Source organism: Onychostruthus taczanowskii, unplaced genomic scaffold (assembly GCF_017590055.1).
Source record: "Onychostruthus taczanowskii isolate IOZ18803 unplaced genomic scaffold, ASM1759005v1 scaffold43, whole genome shotgun sequence".
In the NCBI taxonomy this organism is placed as follows: Eukaryota; Metazoa; Chordata; class Aves; order Passeriformes; family Passeridae; genus Onychostruthus; species Onychostruthus taczanowskii.
In genome coordinates, this window is record NW_024501792.1 from 5,474,675 (window position 1) to 5,498,581 (window position 23,907).

A 23,907-nucleotide genomic window follows, 5' to 3' on the forward strand; every position below is an offset into this window, starting at 1 on the left:
TCTGGAGAGGTGGAATCTCCCCGATGCTCGTTAGTCTTGGCTTAACGAAGAGTTGGGGCGCAGCTGGGGTGTCCCCTCGCCCCCCGCGAGCTGCGCCCTGGCTCATCAATCACGGCCACCCTTAATTGGGGTCCCGGGGTTTCGGAGGCACCAGGGCCGGGGGCAGAGAGCGGTGAGAAAAGAGAGGTCCCCGTCCCCCCGGAGTCAGCCTTGGGGGATGCTCAGTACCGACTTTTGGGAGCTCTGGAAGCCCAGACCTCAGGGGTGCTCCACACAGGGATGGGGTGCCCAGCGCGGGGGGACGTGCTCGGCCCGGAGGGGCCAGCTCGGCTCCAGTACGACGGGAATGCTCCTCTCCAAGGCTGGGGGGGGGCTAAACCTGACGTCTGGGATGTTCGGCCGCACATTTGGGTTCCTCGGGCCAGGGCAAATCCCGGGCGATGGCAGGGAGGGGTTGAAGGGTCCCTGCCCTGAGGGGTCTGAGGGGACCCTGCCCGGCGGGGGCCCCGCCCATACAGAGCCACGCCCACTGTGGGCGGTGCTGATGCTGTGAGCCACGCCCACCCGTAGACCACGCCCACTCACCACACGAACAGTGCCCGCCCATTTTATCACCGCCCCCGCTGCGCCCCTGACCACGCCTCTTCCGCGGAACCACGCCCCCACCCCGCCAGCCCTCTCCCCTTGCCGTGGCCACTCCTCTCCTTGTCTCGGTCCCGCCTCCTCTGGCACCGCCCCGCCCCAGCGCTGCCGGAAGTTCCGCCCCGGTCGCCGCGTCACTTCCGCCCGCTCGGTGCGCACCCCCATCATGGCGGCGCCCTGCGGCTCCTCGCAGCTCCCACCGGCCGAGCCACCGCTGCGCGTCCCCAAGATGGAGGTGCTGTCGCCGGGCTCACCGGGCGCGCTCAGCGACGGCAACCCCAGCCTGTCCGACCCCTCCACGCCCAGCGGCGCTTCCCCGCTGGGCGCGGGGCCGGCGGCCGGCGGGCCCGCGGCGGGGCCTCGCCCTCCGTCTCCTTCTCGCCCGGCGGCGCCGCCGCCGCCGCCGCGGCCGCCGCCTGCCGCGGGATGTCCTGGACGCCGGCGGAGACCAACGCGCTGATCGCCGTGTGGGGCAACGAGCGGCTGGTGGAGGCGCGGTACCAGCAGCTGGAGGGAGCGGGCACCGTGTTCGGCAGCAAAGCGCCCGGGCCCGCCATGTACGAGCGCGTCTCCCGCGCCCTGGCCGAGCTGGGCTACGAGCGCACCCCGTCCCAGTGCCGGGAGCGCATCAAGGTACCTGGGGGGGCGGCGGCGCGGGCCGGCCCGGGGCGGGAGGGTGCGCCGGGGGTCCCCGTGCTCGGCCGCCCGCCCGCGGCTGGGTGAGCCCCGGGAGCGCCTGGGCTCGCTTCCCCGGAGAGCTGTTCTCCTGAGCGTTCTCTGCTCCCGGGGCTGCGGCACCGTGTCCCGGGTGTTCAGTCCTCTCAGGATCTGTCCTGAGCATCCTTTGGCGCTGGCCGTGGGTGTCAGCCTGTCCTTTGGGCCTGGGCTTGGGGGCACCGTGTCCCCGGGGCTTGGGCTTTGGGGGTCTCCATGCTGCGGATTTCTGGAGCGTTCTCTGGCCCTGGCACGGTTGTCCCCAGCCCTGAGCCCAGCCCTTGCCCTGGGTGCAGGGTGTCCCATTCCCTGGCTCAGCTGCCTGGCTCCCCGTGGTTCCATCGGTGTCCCTTGGCTGCCATGTCCTCTGGGTCCCTCCCTTGCCCCCGTAGCCTCCAGCAGCACCTTTGGGACACGGGCACTGCTTCCCAGGGGTTCAGTTCCTCTCCTGTGGGTGGGCTCTGGTAGCATCCCATGGTCCCGAGTGGGGAGGGACATGGCATCCCAGTTGTTTGTGTCCCCTCATGGGGACAGCCCCAGCAGGATCTTTCCCCTGGGTGTCCTCCTTTGGCCCCAAGTGCTGTGGGTGCTGTGGTTGGCTCTGTCCCCTCCTGTGTCCTTCAGCATCCTCTGTCCATGAGGGGCTGGCCCTGGCTGCTCCCTGTAGCCCCCTTGGGAAAACAGCTCCCAGTTCCCCCAGTAACAAGGGCTGGCTCTGGCTGCTCTTGCATTCCTGGCTCTGTCCTTTGCTGTGGAATTGTTTTGTAGAGTGTGATGGCTCAACAGGAAAGTTCTGTGGCTTCACAGATCTCTTGAGTAATTGATAGACAGCCTTGGGCTGTATTTTCCAGAGGGGCCTTTCCAGTTCCATCATTCCCTGGGAAAAAAGGGCTGGGTTTGGTTCCTGCTTTGGGAGCAGTTGCTTTGTGCATCCTGCTTTTACAGAGAGGAGACACTCACATGATGTGGAAGTGCTGTGGGGTTTGAGTTTGTAAATGTGGATGATGTTTGGGAGGATGATTTACACGCTCTGATCTCCCTCTGGCTCTGATTTCTCCTTTCCTGACCCATTTGGCTCCTGCAGCCCCTCAAATGCTGTTGGAGTGAGAAATAAATGTGTTGTTACTGCTGGGGCTCAGTGGACTGGTTGTTTCTCCCTTCCTCTTCCCATCCTTTAAAAACACCTGCTAGCCAAACTGGGCTGGGGCTGTTCAGGTATTTGCAGAATACACGGAGTAAGTGATGCTGCAGCTTCAGGAATGTCTGAGAGTGAGAGATTTCCACTTGGATCCCTTTGATTAGAGCAGCCTGTCCTGGAAATAGATACTCAAAACAAACCCACTTTTTCTAAAAGCTTTGGGTTCTCAAAGTATTTCCCTCCTGGCTGTGTATTTGCTGCTCAGGGACCTTTTTCCCTTGAACACACCCAAATATTTTTGGAGAGGAACGTTGCTGCACTGCAAAGTGTCTTGGAGTCCCTCATTCTCCAGGCAGCACTGACAGAACCAGAGGACACAGCCTCAAGCTGCACCAAGGGAGATTTAGGTTGGATATCAGGAAAAAGTTTTTCCCAGAAAGAGTGATAAAGTTCTGGAATGGCTGCCCGGGGAGGTGGTGCAGTCACCATCCCTGGGGGTGTTTAACAAAGCCTGGATGTGGCACTGGGGGCCAGGGTTGAGTTGAGCTGTTGGGGCTGGGCTGGACTCGATGATCTTGAAGGTCTCTTCCACCCTGGTCATTCTGTGAATTTTCCTGGTGGCTCTCAAGGTGCTTGTTGCTTGAATCAGCTCTTATGCAAACCTGTGAGCTTTGCCAGAGGCAGTTGCATGATGGAAAAGTTCCTTGAGGTGGTCTGGCTTTGTCAGTGGTTTTGGGCTGTGATGGGAGTCAGTGATATTGAGGCTCCCAGCCCCAGTTTTGGGGCGTGCTGGCAGCTTGTGAGGTGTCATCTTGCTGTCAGAACAGCCCAGAACTGGCTGTTTGGCTTTGGATGGTGCTGTTGCATGGAGTTGATTTTGGGAGCATTTTGGTCACTCCCAGCAATTCGAGCTCCTTGCAGCTGAGGGTTCTCCCACTTACCCTCCAGAAGTGAGGCTTGAACACATCTTTGCTCCTGAAATGTTCAAGCTTGGAAGAAACAACCTATCAAGCAGCAGAAAAAGAGCTCAGGGCTGATATTTATCACCAAGAGCAGCTCCTGACAGACCTGTTAGATGTTTCTAGGTTGCAGAACATCGAGGTGGGCTCTCCTTCAACACTGTAATGCTGGAAGGGAGTTAATCTGTGATCTGTGTTCCACCCATGAGTGTTCCTGTGCACAGCCTGGCCTCTCATCAGGCCTTGTGCAGGGGAGGAACAGCTCCTTGAATGCTGCTGTCTCTGGCACCAGAAACCCAAACTTTGCATATCCTGGATCCCCACAGTGAGGGCTTTCCTCAGCACAGTCATCTGGAGCAGCAAAAATGTGTCTTTTCCAAAGCCTTTGTGCTCTCAGTGGGTTTTGGGCTGGAATTGCTGGGAAGTGAGTCCTTGTTGGGAGCTGTGAGCTCTCCTGGGTGTCAAGAATTTCCCTTGTTACAGGGATTATTGAGATAGGTGTGGTAGCTGTTGCCAACCCTCAAGTCCCACTTTTTGTAAGATTCCAGGCAGGATTAGCTGCTTGACATTTCAATGGTCCACCACAAACAAAAGTCACTTCTGGATGTGGAGGGGTCATGCATGGATTCTTCTGAGATGGAGCAGGAGGACTGTCATGTGCTGCAGGAGCAAGAGGAGGGCACAGGCACTTCAGAATCCTCCACCCCGGGGAGGAGAACAGGACTGGGGACATGGTGATGAAGGAGCACATGGCTGCATTGTTCCATTTATTACCCAAAATGTTCTGTGTTTCCATGATTTTGTCAGATACTTAATGCCCATCAGGGGACAGAAACTTGAAACTTTGCTGCTGGATAATAAATGGTGCTTCAAACATTCCAGGTTCAGGTGGTTTTTAAATGAATTTTACATAAGGATGCCATACTGCTTTTCTTGGGAACACCTGCATTCCCTGGAGACAGCCAAATCTTGAGTCTCAACAGGCAGATGAGCTTGAAAGGAGCAAGTCAGCTTGTAAGCAGAGGGTTTTCCAGTTGTATGGCATGGATGCATTCTCTCTTAATTCAAACAGGGTGTGCAGAAAGGTCCTGATGCAGATTTTTGCCTGTCTCTCACCATCTGGATGTGCTTTTCTGCACATCAGCAGCTGGAATGAGGCTGCTGTCAGGTTGGAGCTGCTCTGGGAGGGTCTGTTTCAAATTTAGGGATTCACATGTAAGTGTTCCAGCAGCTTTTCCTTTGGAAAGAGACCTTGAGTCCAACTTGGTGGCTCTGAGATTTGTGGCTTGGGTAGCTCTGCAGTTGGGAGCTGCAGGAAGAATGGAACATCTTGGTTTCTTCCTGTTGCATTCCCAGAAAAGCTGTCTTGTGTGCCACAGCATCCTCATCCCTTCAAATCATGTTCTGTCCTTAATCCTTGCTTGTTCAGTGACACTCTCTGTTCTTTCATCCAGTCCTTTCCTATTCCCTATGTTCCTGAGCAAGGATTTAGCCTGGTTTTCTATCCTGAAACTCATCACCTTCCCACAGCAGCACATGCAGAGCTGTCTGTTTTCAGGTTTGACCTTGGAGCTGGGATTTTGAGGCAGGTGATGGAGCATTTGGTCAAACCCTTCCCAGCCTTGCTGGGATCCTGTGCCCTGCACTGGGTGATGCTGTTTCAAGCAAGCAGCAGGAGGTTTGCTGGGACTTTAAGCATGGGAAAATGAGCCCTTGCCTTGAGCTGTGAAGCTGTGATCACAGTCCATGGGGTACGTGGAACATGTTCCATCAGTGTGCTGGAACTCCATCAGTTCATCCTCTTCCAGACACCCCAGGTGGCTGCAGGGATGGGGTGCTCTGGGAAAGCACAGGTGAGCTCAGATGCTGCAGCTGGAGCTGTGTGAGTCAAGGAGTGTTTTCAGGCGGTAAGGGCTTGTTTTGTTTTAGAGGAATGTTCTTGAAATAATGGGCTCCAGTTGTTTCTTCAACACCAGATTTTGGGCCTTTTTTTAAACCCATGGGAGATTTTCTGTTTCTCTTGGCTTGCATCTGTATGGAAGGTGGAATCAAAGACTTGTCCTCCTGATGGCACATTGCTCAGCTGGGCTGAGAGCATTTCAGGGCTGGAAATCCTCTAGCTGGAGAGCCTTTCCCCAGCAGAGACTAATCCCTTCTCAGAAGTTGCTGTTAAAACTAATTTCAGGGCATTTTTAAAATGTCATTTATTCAGCTACTGCAGAAATGTGAGTTCTGCTTTTATTTTGCCTTTCCCAGAGTCAGTGCCAACCCATTGATTCAAAGAGAAGCAGTTCCAACATCTTAACTCCTGACTGCAGGAATTCCCAAGTATCACTGCCAATCCAGTTGCACTGTTGTTGGTTTTTTTTGTGTGTAGCAATGTACTCCTCCCCCCAGATGGGTGACTGGAGGTTTTGGCTGGGTTGTGGTTGTCCACAAAAGCAATTTGTTTTTCAAAAGGAAAAGAAATACCTTGAAGGTGCTGGTTCAGTGTTTCAGAAAGAACAAATCATAGATGGGAGTGCCACAAACCCACATGAAATGGGAAGGGTTGGAAAATCACACCTGACTATCAGCTGTTGGTATTTCTTGCTTTAGGCAACACAAACATGATGATGGTGAAGCTTGTTTGTAAGGGGGCTGTGCTTTTAGGTGCTCTGTGATGTAAACAATCTGTAAACCTTGCATGGAGTTGTTTTTTAAGGCAGGAAAAGCTGCTCCAGCAAAGCTGTCTTGGAAGCAATGCTTGCTGTGATCTAGTGTGAGCTGCTGGACATGAGAGGATTTCAGCCAGAATTCCATCCTCGGGTCCAATGAGTGGAGGGGCTGTCTTTGTGATTCAGAAATGTCCAGTGATGGAGCCTTGGTGCATTTCATGGCAACCTGCCAACCATCCATCTTCAAAGCAACTTTGATTTGAGCTGACAAGAAGGATGGAGAGGGACTTTCTACAAGAAGTGGCAGAGCAAGTGGGAATGTCTTCCCAGTGACAGGGCAGGGCTAGATTGGATATTAGGAAACAATTCTTCCCTGGGAGGCTGCTGAGGCCCTGGCACGGATTTCCCAGAGAAGCTGGGGCTGTCTCATCCCTGGAAGTGTCCAAGGCCAGGCTGGACAGGGCTTGGAGCAACCTGGGATAGTGGAAGGTGTCCCTGCCCGTGGCAGGAGGGTTTGATCAAGAGGAGCTTTAAGGTCACTTCCAGCCCAATTCCGTGATTCTGGGTTTCTATTTCTTTTGAATGTGGTGTCTTTATCTTGAGTTTATCTCAGTCACAGCTCCCCATCCCATTAACTCCCTGGGCTGTGATGTGTGTAGGTGTTCAGGTTGCCTCCCCTTCTTCCCTTGGCTTAAATAAATTCAGATGTGCTGGGTTTTCCAGGCTGGGCTGTTTCTTGCCATTCCTTGAACCCTTCCCAGCAGCCCAGCTTCTCACTGGAGGATCTCATGTGCTCTGGTAGGTGGGAGCAACTTTTTGTTGACATTTATAGCAGGAAAAAATAAACCCTTCAGTGACAAAGAGCAGATTTAATTGTTTCAATCCTTTGTGGGGCTGTGGCAGAGGAGCATTTCTGGGATATGAGTGTCATGTGGAATGAACCCTCTTAGATTTGCTCTCAGCTGGGGTATTTTGCAGAGTGCTGTTGTGCTGGTAAGAATCTGTCTTGAATTGCACATGCAGGACTAGTGTCTTTATGATCCAGTGGCTTCTGCAGCAGTGTTGTGTATCTATAATACTCTGGTGTACCTGGGCCATCCACTGCTCGTTCCATGGGTGCAGAATGATTCCCAGAGGGAGCTGGGAGACAGAAACAGTTGATGGTCAGGAACTCATTGCAGGAGGACAGAATTGCAAAACTTGAGCATTAAATCTCACTCAGGGAGATTTGTGAACATTAAATCCTAGATTGGGCGCACACAATTTTTTTCCTGTAGCGCTCTCTGACCATGGGGGACTTGGGAAGATGTTAAAAATCTTCCTGATTGTTCCTGATTTTTGCACTGTGCTTCAAGTGTTGTCACAGGGGCAAATTCCTGCTTACCTCCCTCTTGCTGAGTGTGTAAATTTGGGGGCCAGGCAGGTAATGCTTTCTGGACTGCTGTGGACTCACCTGTTACCAAACCTTTCACCACTAGCGGTAAAAATCGGGGTTCGAGTCACTTTTGGTGTTTCAGTTCCAGCTTTTCCCATGGATTTAGAGTTTGGTCTCCCTGGTAACATTTTTACAGTTGAAGTGGTGGACCTTCCTCTAGAGACCTCAGGATCACACACAGCTGGGACACTGTTGGATGTCACGTGTTTTAGGTTCTGAATGTCGCAAACCATTTCCCTTGTGCTGCTGCCCATGTCAATGCTGTCTGCACTTTAGTGAAGCTCATTTTGGAGAGGAGTGTTTTCCCTCCCACCCATGGAATGATTTGTGCTGCTCTTCCTCTGCTGGATGGGCTTGTAGTCTCCCTCCATTCCCTTGAGAGTGAGAGCCAGCAGGGATTTGAGTCTGTGATCTCTCGAGGCTTGCACAGATGAGGCTTCTTGAGTACATCTCAGACCTCTTTTCATCCAGGCTGATGAAGTTTGGGTTTTCCTTAAAAATTTGGTTTTGTGAGTGGTGTAATGACGTTTGTCTTGATCACAATGATCACAAGTAGATGCATGCAACTTCAAGTTTGATTTTTGGAATGAGCTTGTTTCCAAAGGCAAGGTGACCTACTCAGGTGTGGCTTTCATTGCCCCAAAGTAAGTAAAGTCTGAACAGGTCATGCCAGGAGCAGGTTGAAGCTCACTCAGGCATCTCATCCATTTAAGCTGGATATCAGGAAAAGGTTCTTTCCCCAGAGGGTGGTTGGGTACCTATACAGGCTTCCCAGGGAATGGTCATGAGAAGCTCACTCAGGCATCTTGTCCATTTAAGCTGGATATCAGGAAAAGGTTCTTTCCCCACAGGGTGGTTGGGTGCCTATACAGGCTTCCCAGCGAATGGTCATGGCACTGACCCTGCAAGAGCTCCAGGACCATTTGGGCAACACCCTGAGACACATGGTGGGATTGTTGGGGCGTGTGGGCAGGGCAGGAGTTGGGCTGGATGATCCTTGTGGGTCCCTTCCAGCTCAGGATGCTCTGTGATTCAGTGATCTCTGCAAGCTGAGCTCTGTCTGGAGGACCACCCACTACATCCAAACTCTTTACAAAGTCGTTGGCTTGGTGGGTCTGGAGGAGGGTGGTGCTTCTCTGCCTTCTCAAGCTCTAACAGGTTCATTCCTATTCTTTTCATCCAGTGCTGGTTTAAGAAAACCAGGAGCATCGAGAGACAGAGATGCCCAGCTGCCAACCTTTCTGCAGGCAGTGCTGGAGTCTCCTCTCTAAGGGTCTCACTCAATTAGTAACAAATCCCTGATGAGGGTCTGAGTGTCCTCAGCATTCTGATAGCAGCAAGCAGTGAAGCATCTTCCCAGGTTGTTGGTTTGAGCCCACAGCACTGCAGGGTCTGTTGTCACAGCACCACAGGTCACTGGTTTCCTCACCCTGATGGGACACAGCCTGTTAAACCCCAGCTTCATTCACTCTTGGCCAAGTCCTTTCTCATGGGGGCTGACCTCTGCAATTGGCTGTGGAGCTTCTGTGAATAATTCCTCTAAAACCCCAGCTTCATTCACTCTTGGCCAAGTCCTTTCTCATGGGGGCTGACCTCTGCAATTGGCTGTGGAGCTTCTGTGAATAATTCCTGCACAAGCAAGAGCTTTTTTTTTTTTGTATTACATTTAATTGTGATTTAGAAATTGGCAGTGGTGGCTGTGAGTTTTCGTTTGGTTCCAGCTCTCTCTAACAAAAACCCGAGTCAGCCCTGCCTCCACTGATATCCCCCTACCCGTGTCTGCCAGAGTGACTTTGCTTCTTCGTGGGCCAAAGAGAGCTCTGGTTCTTACCTCAATCAAGACAATCAGCTTGTCTACATTTACCCCCCAACCCTTCTCCCCTCTTGTGAGGGCATTCCCATCACTTTTCCTCTCTACCAGAGCCAAATTCTTCAGGAAGTCCTTGTGTGTTTGGGTAAATCAGGGCACAGCCAAGGCCTTGCTCTTTGATGTAGAGAGTGATTCACTGTGACAGCCATCGTGTCCCCAGTGCTGTGTTTGGGCAGATGTGCAGCCAGCTGTGGGGCTGGAGCCTTTGCAGACTGGGCTGCAGCAGCTCCTGGGACTGACCCTGAGCCCTTGGGGACCTGTTTGAGTGCTGGGCTCTCACGTTCTGCAGAGGGGTATTCCTATTTGGGGCCTCATGCTGGAGATGCATTGCTGTCATCAGCTGTCTTCCTGCAGTGGTGTGTAGCTCTCCCAAGAGTTTGAGGTGCTGTTCTTCTCATTTTATTTTTGATAAACCACAGAAATGGGGCTTGTTGAGGCAATACCCCCTTTAACTCTTGTGATTTCCTGCCTTGCACATAGCTTTTAACCTAAAAGTTCATGAGCTGAAGTTATTACACAGATTTGTTACCTTCTGCTCCCAGGAACTTAAAAATGGAGGCTTTGAGAACTTTCACTGTCCCCTACAACCACTCCAGGCTTGAAAAGCTGTTTATTTTGTCCCAGTGTAGTTTCATCTTGTGTTTCCTATGAGTATCCTGGCATGATGAGGGAGGGAGCTGTTTGGCACTGCTGTTCTTTATTTGGGATATAAAGCTGAGAACTCCTCTACATTAAGTAGCTCTTTGAAGCTGAGTGTTGTGCTAGGTGGTGCTCTGGGACATCTGGACCCCTTTAGGCTGCTATAAATGAATCAACTTAAACATGGATGTGGACACAGCCACAGGCCACCAAACTGCTCTGTAGAGCCCATAGCTTCTCCCTGAGTAAGGGCATGTCTCAGATCAGGGATCTGGAATTCCATGTTGGATGACATATAAAAACTTGCTGTGGTCTGGTTCTCCCTCATCTTATTTTTTTTTTTGCTGGGAGGAGGACCATGTCTGCAGCCTTCCTAAAGGTTTTTCTCATCCTCATCCTGCAGTTCCTGCAGAGCTCCAGGTTCTTCGGTGGCTTCACTTGTAGAGATGAGGACTCGTGAGTTAGAAATGGTGAGAAAATCCACAATGAGCTTTGTGACTGTCTCCTCCTTTGGTTTTCCTGATTATAAATTAAGCTGGGATCATGTGTGTTCGTGTTGCAGGCAGTGTTGCAGAACAATAAGCAAAAGCCTCGGTCTCTTCCAGTCTGAGCAGTCACTGGGCAGTGATCAGGTCTGTTTTCAGTTACTTGTCCTAAATTCCCTGCTTTCTGTATCTGTATCAATCTGTGTATGTGCACTTCAGGAGCCACGGAGCAGGAGTTGAGCTGGACACCAGGAGGAGTAGAGGAGGTGCGTAAGAAACAAACAGATCTTAGATCTTGGAGATCAGGATAAAATGGTGAGAGAAAGGTTAAGGATTATAAAATGTCCAGGTTTCCTGAGGTCTGAGCAATTTTCTAGGTCTTACCAGGCTCTCTGAAGAAGAGAAGCCTGTGGGCTGGTGGTATTTGGAGGGAACATCAGGAGAAGTTGTAGGGACTGCCTGTTGGAGACATTGGGGAGAGCCTCCAAGAAGAAAGCCAGCAGGAGTCTTGGTTCTCCAGCACACAAGACCAAGGAGCCACCAGCTGCTTAGCCACAGACCCTTTGGTGCTTTGGAAATCCTACATTTGAGATTATTTCCCTCAAATTTTAGGTTATCTGCTTGCAGAAGTGGAGGTAACACAACCAGGTGAGCATCTGGGCAGTACCCCCAAAAGTATCAAGTAATGAGCAGTCACACTGTTGCTCATTTATTTTCATCCCTTTTCCTGTGTCGCTCCCTTTAGTTTTTCTACACGTCTGCATTGACTTGCTGCTAAATTATTTTGTTAGTAAAATAAGCCAGATTGCAGCCTGACTGAAATAATTAATTACTACTAGGCTACAACCTAGTGTGGGATCCTCCATAACCCCATTGGTGGGGAGAGATGTTTGAAGCACATGCTGAAAATAGGGTGTGAAAATAGAGTGGCTGAGGGTGTTGGGCATTCCCAGAGGGCTTGGCCAAGTGTAGAGATGCTTTGGAAACAGTTTGTTTCACTTGAAGGCTGCTAATCAATTCAGCTGGAGGCTCTAAATCCGTGTTTAACTCCTGTGGATAAGCTGGCCCAGGTACAAGAACTGGGGCCTGGGAAATATATTTTAAAAAATCTAACTTGGGTGGATTTTAGAGTCTGGGAATGAAATTACTTTGCCCTTATTGGTCAGTGAGATTTGAGCTGAAAGGAGAGAAATTGGAGTGAGAAAGCTGAATTCTAACAACCAAATGTATCTGTACCCCAGCCTGAGAGAACCCTCTTTGCACCAGCAAATACCAACAGGTTTCTAGGCTGGGTTGCTGTGGCAGGTTGTTTTCCACCCTGCTCACAGACAGAAAGTTAAAACGTGCTGGTGTCCATCCAAAGAGAATCTGCCTGTTTATCCTGAGGTAGTAATGGCAAAAGTGGGAAGGGTTGCACCTTAAACCATGGAATAACTCATGCCTGTTGTTGCCTGTGTGTTTATATGGGTTATTTTTTATTTTGTGTTGTTTTCGTGTGTTTTTGTTTAAAACAGCAGAGTAATACTGACTTGCTGCTTAGCGGTTTTGCTTCTGCCCCCAGGGCTCTGAATCTCAGGAGGAAACTGGTTAGAAATGTATCCCTTTGCTGCTGATGCTGTTAACCCAGTGTATGAGGAGCTTTAGGTAGGTTCCAGCTTTCTGGAGTTTTAAAAGTTCCTTTCTTTGGGGGGAAAAAAACCAAGTAGTTTTTGTAATGATGTGTCCATTACAGTCCTCCTGCAGAAAGCAAGGGAGCAGGACTAGTCCTTCCCAAATTAATGCCTCTCTTGATTTCTGGAGGCAGCTTTGCCATTCAACTTAGAACATCAGCAATCTGATACATTTAATTTTTTTAAAAGTTAATGTTTTCTAGCAGTTTACTAATGTGAAAAGACCCAGAAAACCTGGGGCATATCACTGTCTTTCAAGATCAGAGCAGTGGTAGAGTTAAAACCACACTAAGGGTTGTGTAGAAAGCTTTAGGTTTTTTACCCCCAAGTTGTTATCTTTTGCTCCAGATTAGGGGGAAAACATGGATGGAACCGTAGGCTTGTCCAGCAGCAATGAAGTGGCTTAACCCTTGATGTGGGATGTCAAAGGGATCACCAGAACTGGGTGAGGCTTTGGCATCAGTGTGGGAGGTTCTGCCCCAGCTCTGTTTGAGAGTCTGCTCATACCAAGCCACCTCAGTGCTGTGACTTACTTGATGCTTGATATCAAAGTCTGGGAACTGGGAGCATTATTGATTTGACCTCTTTTAAATTTCAGCAGCTTCACAAGAGACAGAGTGAGTTAGTAAGGAATGCAAAAATATGTAAGTAATAAATATTTTCCTAGCTGAATAGCTTAGGCATATCCATTTTGTACCTTGTGTCTTCTTACCAGAGTAAGGAAGGTTGGACTGTCTTTGCTTTTGGGGAAAATCTTTCTGTTTTCCTTTCTCTCTCCTCCCTGCTTTCCCCTCTCCAAGCTGTGGGCACAACACCAGCTCTGCTTTCTCCTCCTCATAGTAGGTGTGCATTTTCCTGGCTGATTGGTGTCTCTGACTGGGGGGCTCTTGGTATTTTTATTTTATTTTTTCCCTGCATCCATAGGAGATCTGGGGATTTTTTTTTTTTTTTTAAGTGAGAAAGAGCATAAATTACCCAAGTTAAATCTGAGGAATCTGTAGCTGCTACACAACTTGTCCTGTGTCATAGATGTTAACGCTAAGCGGGAATGTCGGATATATATATGATGCTTCCTGGTGGGTGTAGATTAATTTGGGAGCATTGCTCATGAGCGTGGGGCAAATATGACCAACAGAAATAACCCCCAAAGCCCTAAACTCTGCCTGTGTGACTGTGTGGGTGCCTGTGTTCTTGTCCAGCCCCACATCCCCTGACTGAGCTGCTTCTCTCTCTCAGACCCTCCGCAGGTGCTACAGCCGCGTGAAGGAGCACGGCGTTGGCAAGAGGAAAAGCAGCTACACCTTTGAACAGCTGGAGCAGGTGTTTGGGCAGGGAGGATGGGACTCCCAGCCCTGCCAGCCCGTCCTCATCAACAGCAGTGGCTTGTACCAGGAGCTGGAGTCGGATGGCAGCACGATGGAGGAATACTCTCAGGAGGACTGGGGAAACCACAGTCAGGATCTTCACTGCTACCAGACCGGCGAGCAGGAGCTGGGTAAGAAATCCCATCTTGGCACATCTCCCTCCTTGGGTTTGTGCTCCTGGCTGTCTGGCACACACATATCTCTGTACCAGCTTTCACCTCTCAGACAGAATGTGCTCACGGTGTTAAACACATCCTTGGGGAGAAAAGGGACAGAAATTCCTCACTTCATCAAAAGCAAACCGTGGACCAGGACTGGTGGAAAGAAGGGCTGTTTGCCCAGAAGCAGCAGAGATGACACCTTCCCCGTCTGTCCTTTCACTCCCAGTTTTACTTTCCCTCATGGGATTCAGGAGATATTTTCCCTTCCAGTGGTACCTGGGTGTTACCATTCAAACATCAGTTGCATAAATTGTGAACAGGGCTTCAGCCTGCTACTGGCAACACCAGCAACTGTAAAAAATGTTGTTCTTTCTTATTTACCTTGATATATTGCTATTAAACATGTCAATATACCTGTATCCAAAGGTGTGGCCTTTTTTAAAATGAAACAATAGCAAGCGAACTCACACTTGATGTTTGAGACCTAAACCAAACTCTTCCATGTGCTGTTCTTGCCTGTCTCTGCCTAAAAGTCAATTTTTAAATTAATTTGGAGGTTTAATTGTTGCTCATGGCTTTTTGAACTTTGTTAAACAGATCAGGGTACCACATCCCTGACAGAAAACACACTCCAATCTGAGCAGTTCTAGGAAGAAGTGGGTTTCTTGAGGCATATTTGTCTCAAGCTACTCCTCTTATGGGTGTGTGTTCCTCCCTTGCCTGAGCAGGGGTTTTTTCACAGCAGAAGCTTTAAGTTGATACGGTCCAATGGAGATGCAGGTGAAGGTGAATTGTATAAAGGCTTTTTTCCCCATTTATAGGATGAAAGAGGGAGAGGAGGTGCAGTTGGGTGTCTGTACACATCTGTGTTTGGGGGACTGGTGAGTCAGGATGCTTTGGAAGAGCCTTAGATCGCAGTTTAATGTTAAAATTTGCAAGTTGGCTGTTAACCACATTCCAGTTCCTCAGACTCCTTCCCTGGGGGATTTAAAAGTCAGAAATATGTGGGAGAGAAACAGTGGGGAGAAGAAAACGTTACAAAACGTATGTAAATGATGGCTAATTCTGTCTGGTGTGGCTTGTTATGGTGAGTCAAGCTGGGATCTCCTGGTTTGTCACCAGTTTCGGGGACATTTGCGTGCGCTCGGGCTGACGATGCCCTTCACACTCAGAAGTTGTGAGCAAAGCATTTGGCACACAACGTCTGAATTGAACACAGATGCAGTTCTGCTGCTGCTTCCTCTTGAAATGTGCCATTAGAAGCTGAATTGCTTTTTCTTATTTCTTTTCCTTGAAACAATGTAGTTTGCAATTCTGTCAATGTGTGATTTAATGGATGGGACTGGAGCCTTGTCCATGAAAGGTTTTCCACTTGCAGAGGGAGATTCAGATCTTAACTGACCATATCTCTTCCAAGTTAAAGAAAAACTCAATCAATTACAGAGGGTGTAGGAGCTGGAGCTGTCTCCTGCAGAACTCCAGCAGACTGCCTGGCTTAGGAAGCAACTCAGATTTATTTTTTATTTATTTTCAAGCTCTTTTTTTTAAAAAAAAAAGCCCTAAGAACATTATTTAAAATCTAATTATGTGTTGGAATTTTACCTTTCAGATGAAATGCCTACCACGAAAAGAACATTAAAGATAAAACAGGAGTCTTCAGAAGACACGCAGTAAGTAATTTATGAATGTTTTACTCTGGAATGTATTTCCCTGGGGATAATGTGCAGGAGGGGAGGATATTTGAAACTTCTGTTTATAATTATAAATACATTGTGCAAGACTATTCATACAGTTGAATCTGCTTTCTGCATTATTCCCATTACCTCGGAACAGCTGAAAAGCTTCATAACTCTGTTTCTCCTTGGCTTTGCCATTCAGTGACAAAACAAGACTTACTACATGGATGTGAGGACTTAAACCACAGATAGAATCCACAAGAAGAGCTCCCTTCCTTGGTGGGAAGGCATGCCAAAGCTTGGGAGTCTCTGACTTTCATTTTTATAACTTTCCAGACCTTACTGGTAACCTTTTGGCTGGGTTTAATCTAGCAAACACTGGAGCCTTTTGAATGCTTTGAGCATGCAACTCTCCCTTGCCTCTCCAACAATAACACAGAGCATTCCCAAAAATGAAAGGAATTGTGCTGTATTTACTCTGCCCAGGGCAGCTTTCTGCCAGCCTTTAGGGGTGGCTGTGGCTCTGTCTGCAGTGGGAGTGAGCCCAGGCTCAGACGTCCTTTGGGGTTCCTCACAGGAGCTCCCACACCAGTGGCTTTTAGTGTTACTGGGATTTTCCATGGTAGAAAATCAGCTGCTGTAGGGTAGGAGGTCACCAGCACAGGGAAGAGCAACAGAACATCCCTGATGAGTCATAGAGAACAGAGGCTTTGTACTGTAACTCAATGAAAAAAAATCTCTAAAAACATAAATATAAATAAGTAAAAAGAGACATAAATTTAAAATAAAATAACTTAAGAAAATAAAAGTAATTTTAAAAGAAAAATAATTAACAAGAAGCTTCCCTGGCAGTGGTGTAGCTTTGGCAGACTCCTGACTTCAGGTGGATATTCACATAGCCAGAGGTGAATTTTCTTCTTCACATGGAGCAAATTCATTTTAACAACACAGGGACAACCTGGAGAAAAATATCTTTTTTCAATATTAACTTTCTTACTGCCACTTTGAACAGTTTCTTCGTGCTGTTCTGAAGTAATTTTACCTTTAAGGAGCTCCATAGCAAATAATCCTGAATTTTCTGAGGCAAAGGCTTGGACCACATGAATCTTCTCTTCCAAGTTTTAATGTGTACGTGAACAGCTGAATTAGATTTTGGTAAATGAGACCTTTCAGAGTTTTATGTTCATTTTCCCCCCAAATTCCCTCTAAAATGCAGTGGAGTCTCTGAACTCTGGGGCATTTTGTGAAGCGTGCCAGCGATAAACTCGTCCTACATGCGGAGTGGAAGCACAGAGCATTTTCCAAAGCACAGATTTGCTAAAAGCTGCTTTTCCCCTTGTCTGTGAGGAGAAGGAACTTGTAAACTCTGACTCAGTAAGTTAAAAGCAGTCAGAAGATGCATGGCTGATACAAAGATAAGCTGGGTATTTATTTATTATCTTAAAATAAAATTTCATCTAAAAGCCACAGTAGATAAATAGTTATCAAAGTCTTTCACCTCTTTGCACAGCATTTTAGAATGCAGATAGCCTACTTCAAAGACGAGTTCATTTGCCTTCTTGGTCAAGGGCAGATTTTCAGCAAAAATTGTCTCCAGAAGTCATTCAAATCCTGGTGAAACTTGTGGTGTGCTTTTGGACATAGAGAAACAGAATTCTAGAATGGTTTGAGTTGGAAGGAGCCTTAAAGGTCATCTCATTCCAACCCTCTGCCATGGCAGGGACAACTTCCACTATCCCAGGTTGCTCCCAGCCCCATCCAGCCTGGCCTTGGATACTCCCAGGGATCCAGGGGCAGCCACAGCTGCTCTGGGCACCCTGTGCCAGGGCCTGCCCACCCTCACAGAGAAGAATTCCTTCCCAATATCCCATCCATCCCTGCCCTCTGGCAGTGGGAAGGTGCTCCCTGTGTCCTGTCACTCCATCCACTGTCCCAAGTCCCTCCCCAGCTTTCCCCAGAGCCTTCTCCTCTCCAGGAGAGCACCCCCCCTCTCCCAGCCTGGCTCCAGAGCCAAGGGGCTCCAGCCCTTGGAGCATCTCCGTGGCCTCCTCTGGACTGGCTCCAGCAGCCCCAGCTCCTTGCTGTGCTGGGCCCCCCGAGCTGGAGGCAGCTCTGCAGGTGGGGTCTCACCTGGGGGGCAGAGGGGCAGAATCCCCCCTGCCCTGCTGCCCACGCTGGGGATCAGCCCAGCACAGGGGGGTTCTGGGCCAGGGCCTGTCCAGCTCTCCCCCACCTGCACCCCAGGTGCTTCTCCCAGAGCTGCTCTCCATCCCTTCCTCCCCAGCCTGCATTGATCCTGGGGGTTGCTCTGACCCAGGTGCAGCACCTGCCCTTGGCCTTGTTGAACCTCATGAGAGTCCCCAAGGCCGCTGACTGAGCTTGTCCCGATCCCTCTGGATTCCAGGCTGTGCCTCAGTCACGGAGCAGGAGCACAGGGAAGGCAAGCACGTTGCTGCAGGTGCCAGTGCAGGTTTGTGTGAGAGCCAAGAGCTGTTTAAACCCCACCACTGGTGTCTCGTTCTCTCCTCAGATCCCCAAGGACCCGACGCAGCGATGGCTCCGGCAGCTCGCTGCCCTGGGCCCTGCTGGGTTCACGTTGGTGCAGTTTGGTTGGTGCTCATAACAGGAAGTTTTTTTGTCATCAGCTCGTGTAGCCAAGTGCTATGAGCACAAGAATGGATGTGAGCAAAGGAGAAAGCAAGGGATAGGGAATGTCTGGACCAGGTTCCTCAAGTACCAATTAATACATATAACTATATGGTTATTTGTATGAGTGAAGGAGGGCTGGATGAAGATAAGGTGTTAATAAAGCCCCAAAACACTGAAAGGGCTGGGGAAAAGTGAGCTATAAATCTGGGAGGAAAAAAGGCCAATTGTAGCTTTAAGGATTTAGTGGGCATCCTATGGATAGCTTTTAGTTACAGCAAGTGTACAACCTGCCTGGGTGTCAGAGGGCAGATATCCGATCTCCTCTGAACTTCCCAACAATGTAGGACAGCACAGCTGTCCCCACTCAGGCACTGTGTCTCCAAGTGACACAGAGAGAGCCATGGGCTCCTTTAGGGGGACATGGTAAAGGTGCTGCAAAGACCAGAGCCCCTCTGCTCTGCAGTTAGACTGGGAAAGCTGGGAGTGTTTACCTGGAGGAGAGAAGGCTCCAGGGAGAGCTCAGAGCCCCTGCCAGTGCCTAAAGGGGCTCCAGGAGAGCTGGAGAGGGACGGGGACAAGGGATGGAGGGACAGGACACAGGGAATGGCTCCCACTGCCAGAGGGTTAGGTGGAATATTGGAAAAGAATTCCTCCCTGTGAGGGTGGGGTCCCTGGACCCCTGGGGGTTTCCAAGGCCAGGCTGGACAGGGCTTGGATCAACCTGGTCTAGTGGAAGGTGTTCCTCCGTATGGCAGGGATGGGGGATCCCTTTTAGGATCCCTTGCAGGCCAAAGTGTTGTAAGTCTGTGACACACAGGGACTTCCCACCTTTCACTTTATTTTTGGCAGTATGGGAAGCAAAGGGCAGCAGGTAACCTGTGTCCATGTCCCATCCTCCATCAGGATGCTCCTTCCCCATGTCAGCTCTGCTGTTGCCTGCCCTTGGCTGTTGTCTCCATGTAAACTGTTTTGAAAAGTGAAATACTGCTTAGAGACTTCGAGAAGTGGTTTGATTCACTGCTGGTTTTGGGAAGATGAACTAGAGAAAGCTTATGGATCTTCACTGCAAGCAGCTGTTCTGGGCCCTTTGAAGTCTGCCTGGTTTGGAAACAGCGCCCTAGAACAAATTTGCGCCTACTCTTGTCTCAAGTTTTTCCTCATTTGAATTGCAAAAGCTTCTAAGGAGGAAGAAATGCAGGTCCCAGACTCCAGCAGGGAGGTGATAGTTTGATGATGAGGGAAAATCCAGCTCTAGGGCACCTTCTGCAGCTAACAAGTGAGATTGTCCTGAGACACACAACAGGTTAAACCCTCTGCTCAGCTCCCATTGTCCTCTTGAAAAATGAATCATATTAACAATACTAATAAAGCAAATACATAAGCACAACTTTAATAAATAATTTCAAATTGTTGAATGAATGAAAATTACATTTGAAATTAATAAATAATTAAATAACAGTAATTTTTACTGCTGGTGATACCTTTGCTTGGCTAAGTCATCAAAATCCTGGATACAGCCTGGGAACGCAAAGCACTGCCAAGTCAGGTCCTGGCAAAAGCAAGAAGATGCTAAACCTGAAAAGCAAAACTTAAAATTCATTTTTCTCTGTTCTCCTCTGTGCTGGAAGCAGTGGGTTCCTCGTGGAAAGTCCTTCTCCGTGTGCTGCTGAAGCTGTGCTCCCATGCAGTGATTCCCATTCCCTGCAGGAGCAGTTGCAGTGACTAATGCAGCCGAGCTCGGCTCTGGGTTGTGCCGAGCTAAACCGAGCAGAGTATTTATAGTGCACTTAATAAAGGTGGGGGCTTTGCTTTCAGTTCCTCACTCTGCTCCTCAGCTGTTGAATGAAAACCTGCCCACGCCATGCTCTCCTGTCTTTGCCTTGGGAAGGGAATAACTGAGCTCAGCTGCTGTCAGGAGTGATGTGTGCCAGTGCTGAGACACCGAGTTGTGCTCCAGCACTGCCCTGTCCCCTCGGCTGTCCTACCCCCTTGTGCCCAGAAAGTAAACTTGCACTTCTAGAAGCCTCAAAAAGATACTTTCCAAGCATGGCAAAGCATCAGGGAAGCTTTAAATGAGTTTTGCCACAGTGTTTATGCCACAGGGTAAATGGAAATGGATTTGGGGTAAACATGCATTCTTCTTGTCTGAGATTTCTCTTTGTTACTGCCAGGTAGTGGAAGTGACTCCTCAGAATAACTTTTAGTAAGAAATAGAACTTAAGTGCTGGTGGAATCAGTGTTTTTAAGAACCCCTGGGTTCTGCTTGTCTCGCCTGTCCCTCCTCAGTGCTCTAGAAACTCGATTACACTCCAGTTATGGTGGAAATGTACTTCCCAAAATGCCTTTGAAGGTCTTTTCAGGGTACTTCTGACATGATTGGTGCTACAAGGCAGGTGAGGTTGATGAGGTGGTGATGGATGTGGCGCTGGTGTCGCTGTGAGGAGGGAGCTGTCCCTACCTGGATGCTCAGAAACGCTTGGGGGGGCTTGGACAGCACAGGTGAGGTTTGCAGATGGTGTGCACCGACCATCATGTGTCAAACCAGAGCTCTGTGTCCTGAGCCCAGAGGCCTCCATCATCTGCAGGACACCCAGCACCTGGAGAACCTTGCCAGAATCACGTGCCTTGTAGTTAGATCTGTAAAAGGTTTTTTGGGATGAAAGGCTCTAAAGTGGGGCCTCTCCAGCACCACAGGAGGGCTCGGCAGCTCCCAGTTTTCTTTGAACCCTTACATACATTATGATGGAAAAAGAGCTGCTTCCCACAGGGATTTATTGGGCAGGAATGCACCAGAGTCAGCTTTGGTTGTGGGGTATTGTATCTGCTCTTAGAGGCCTCATGTCCCTCACCAGTGTGATGCTGAACTCCGTTGGGAAGGGCTGGTTTTAGGGAGTTCAAGTGATCTTGAGGAACCTGCAGGAGGAGGGAAGTTTGCGTGTGCCCTGTACAAGACCTGTGCCACCTGGTACAGTATGTCCTCCTGGTGGGGTGTGGGAGGAGAAGAAATCCTCCTGGGAGTGCAGTGGCCTTCACAATTCAGCTTTACAGACGTGGCGCAATGGATAAAGGAAGCAGAGTTGCATGGAAAGATCCTTTACATCCCATTTGTTGGACCAAGAGTAGCTTCTCCTTTAGCAAATGAGTTGCATTATCTTCTACAGCTTTGATTATAGGACAATAACTTCCCAAATTAGGAGTTCTCCCTACCAGCTAATTACACCCTAATGGTCTCATTTATCCTGGAGGAAGCTATTCCAGCTCGCTGCAGGTGCACACAGATGCTCTCTCCTGGTGTAAACCCCTCTCTGAAACCTTGCAGCTGGGAGTGAAAACACATTTTTGGGAGCGTGGGGATTTCATAATCGTCTTTCTGGAGGGATTGCTGCTGTCCATCCCACAGCATCTGGGATGTGTCTGGGAGCATCTTCTGCTCCAGGGGTTTGGTCCCTTGGGCTGTGTTTCCACCGCAGCACCGGGACAGAGCCCTTGGGAGTGGCTTCATGCTCCTGTTGGGATTTTTACAATTACAGTCCCATTTGCTGGCATTAATTTGGGGATAACAACGAGGCAGAAGTGTTTTGAGTGGCAGTTGTGAGTTTGGGATGCAGCTCACGAGTCATGTGCCGACAGAAGCCCAGGATTGTAAGGAATGACCCAGTAGTTAAGTGTGTATTTATTCAGCAGTGACAGATACATGCTTCTTGGAGATGCTTTGATATCAGGAGGAGTTGGGTTTGTTTTTGTTTTGTCAAGATTAATTTAAAATTCCCCTATCAGAGCATTGTTACAACCCATTAACTGCCCCAGAAATGTAGTAGTAAGAAAAGAAAGCTCATGGGGATTAATATTTTCTGAGTGTTGGTGCATTCCCTGGGAAAGTTTTTCAGCTCTGATGCCTTTATCCTTCTCTCCCTGTTTCTTAATTTCCAGGAAGCGTGACGTCATGCAGAACATTATGCAAATCTTGGAGTCGGTCCAGTTGAAGTGGGAGCTGTTTCAGAGCTGGACGGACTTCTCCAGGCTCCACCTTTCTAACAAACTGGCCATTTTTGGCATTGGGTACAACACCCGCTGGAAGGAGGATATCCGTTACCACTACGCAGAGATCAGCTCCCAGGTGCCCCTGGGCAAGCGGCTCCGGGAGTATTTCAACTCAGAAAAACCAGAAGGTCGGGTGATCATGACCCGAGTACAGAAAATGAACTGGAAAAATGTTTATTACAAATTCCTGGAGATCACCATCAGCGAAGCCAGATGCTTGGAGCTGCACATGGAGATCGACTGGATTCCCATCGCTCACTCCAAGCCCACTGGAGGGAACGTGGTGCAGTATTTATTACCTGGAGGGATCCCAAAAAGCCCTGGCCTGTATGCCATTGGATACGAGGAGTGCCACGAGAAGCTCCCCTCCCCTCTGGCCGAGCACCGGGCGCCCGACCCCGGCAACGAGACTCCAGGGGAGCTCGAGGTCCCCTCGCCACAGGCCTCCCTTCGGGTGGATATGGAATCTGCCCGGATTATCTACTGTTACCTCGGCATCGCCGAGGTCCGGACTCTCCAGCAGTGCCTGTTTTTACACTTCCAGGCAAACACCAAAACCTTCAGCAAAGATTGGGTCGGGATCAACGCCTTTTTATCTCAGAACTGCGTCGTAGAGCCCGGTGTCTCACCCAAATCCATCTACATCAAATTTGTGGAAGTGGAGAGGGATTTTCTGTCTGCTGGCTCTTTGGTAGAGTGCCTGGAAAAAGCCATCGGGTACCCCTTAAAATTTAACAACTGAGTCTCGTCCTTCATAAGGATCAGGGCTTTCGGCCCCGTTTTCCATCTCACTCGGATCCTGTCCGTTCACATCCGGGCGCACGGGACGTTTCCGCCTGGGGTGCGCGGGGGCCGCCGGGCGCTCCCCACCCGCCGGGCGCGGCTCCGGGAGCGGCGTGGCCGGGAGGAGCGCCCGGCCCGCGGGGCGGCTGTCGGTACATTCCACGTGGGACAAGCTCGTGCACACGGCGTTTTCATACCGCAACTGAGGGTTTGGTCTTTCCTTTATTCCACGGTGTCTCATTTGGATGCATCCGTCTCGAAGTGTTACTCTGGATCTGACTCAATAAGCAATAGATAACGGCGAGGGCAACCCCAACTCCCGGCCCGGGACTGTTTTTCAAAGCCACCCTTAGATATCTTGTATATAATTTAGAACTTCACTTTTTTCACCATCGAGTGTTCTCCTCTCTCCAAACAGTGTTGCCTGCAGAGACTTTGGGTTCCGTGACGTATTCCACACCCTTAGTAGCGTTGCCATATCTGCTTTTATTTTATTTTATTTTATTTTTATAACATTAAAATAATTCCTGGCTTTTTTTTTTCTTTATTTTTCCCTATTTTTCTCTTTACTGTCTTTTTTTAATCATTATTTTTCTCTTATTTCTCTCATTTTTCCATTCTTTTTCTTTTTTCTCTGTTCCTCTTTTTTATCTTCTTTTTATCATGTCTTTTTTGTTTGTTTTTTAAAATTTCTTCATCATTTTCCTTTGTCTTTTTTTCTTTTGAGTCTTTTAATTTTGTTTTTTTTTATTATTTCTATTTTCACTTTTTACCCTTTTTTTGTCTTTTCTTCTTCCCCTTTTTTTTTGTTTTCAACCGAGTTCCAAAACTCTTCGTGAGAACAACCTGGCAGCTGGGAAAAAACAATGATTATTTTTATTTGTTTTGTTGTCGACCCATTGCTTATGGATACAATCAAAGCTGTGAGAAGGGGAAGGTGGGGAGGGGGAGGGAGCGGGAGGGGGGTGGGGGAGGACGCATTTATGCCTTTTCAGCGTGGTCCTGGTGCAGCCCCGCGCAGCCG

General features: G+C 49.2%; 1 protein-coding gene across 1 annotated transcript; it reads left to right on the top strand.

The window, feature by feature from the left end:
* The first annotated feature begins 801 nt into the window (after positions 1-801).
* On the top strand, positions 802-23,480 carry MSANTD2 (Myb/SANT DNA binding domain containing 2). Its single transcript, XM_041413968.1, is given in 5 exon segments — positions 802-995; positions 998-1,275; positions 13,446-13,704; positions 15,344-15,404; positions 21,990-23,480. Coding segments are annotated over 5 exon segments (1,638 nt in total). The 5' UTR covers positions 802-808; the 3' UTR covers positions 22,843-23,480.
* The last annotated feature ends 427 nt before the right edge of the window (positions 23,481-23,907 follow it).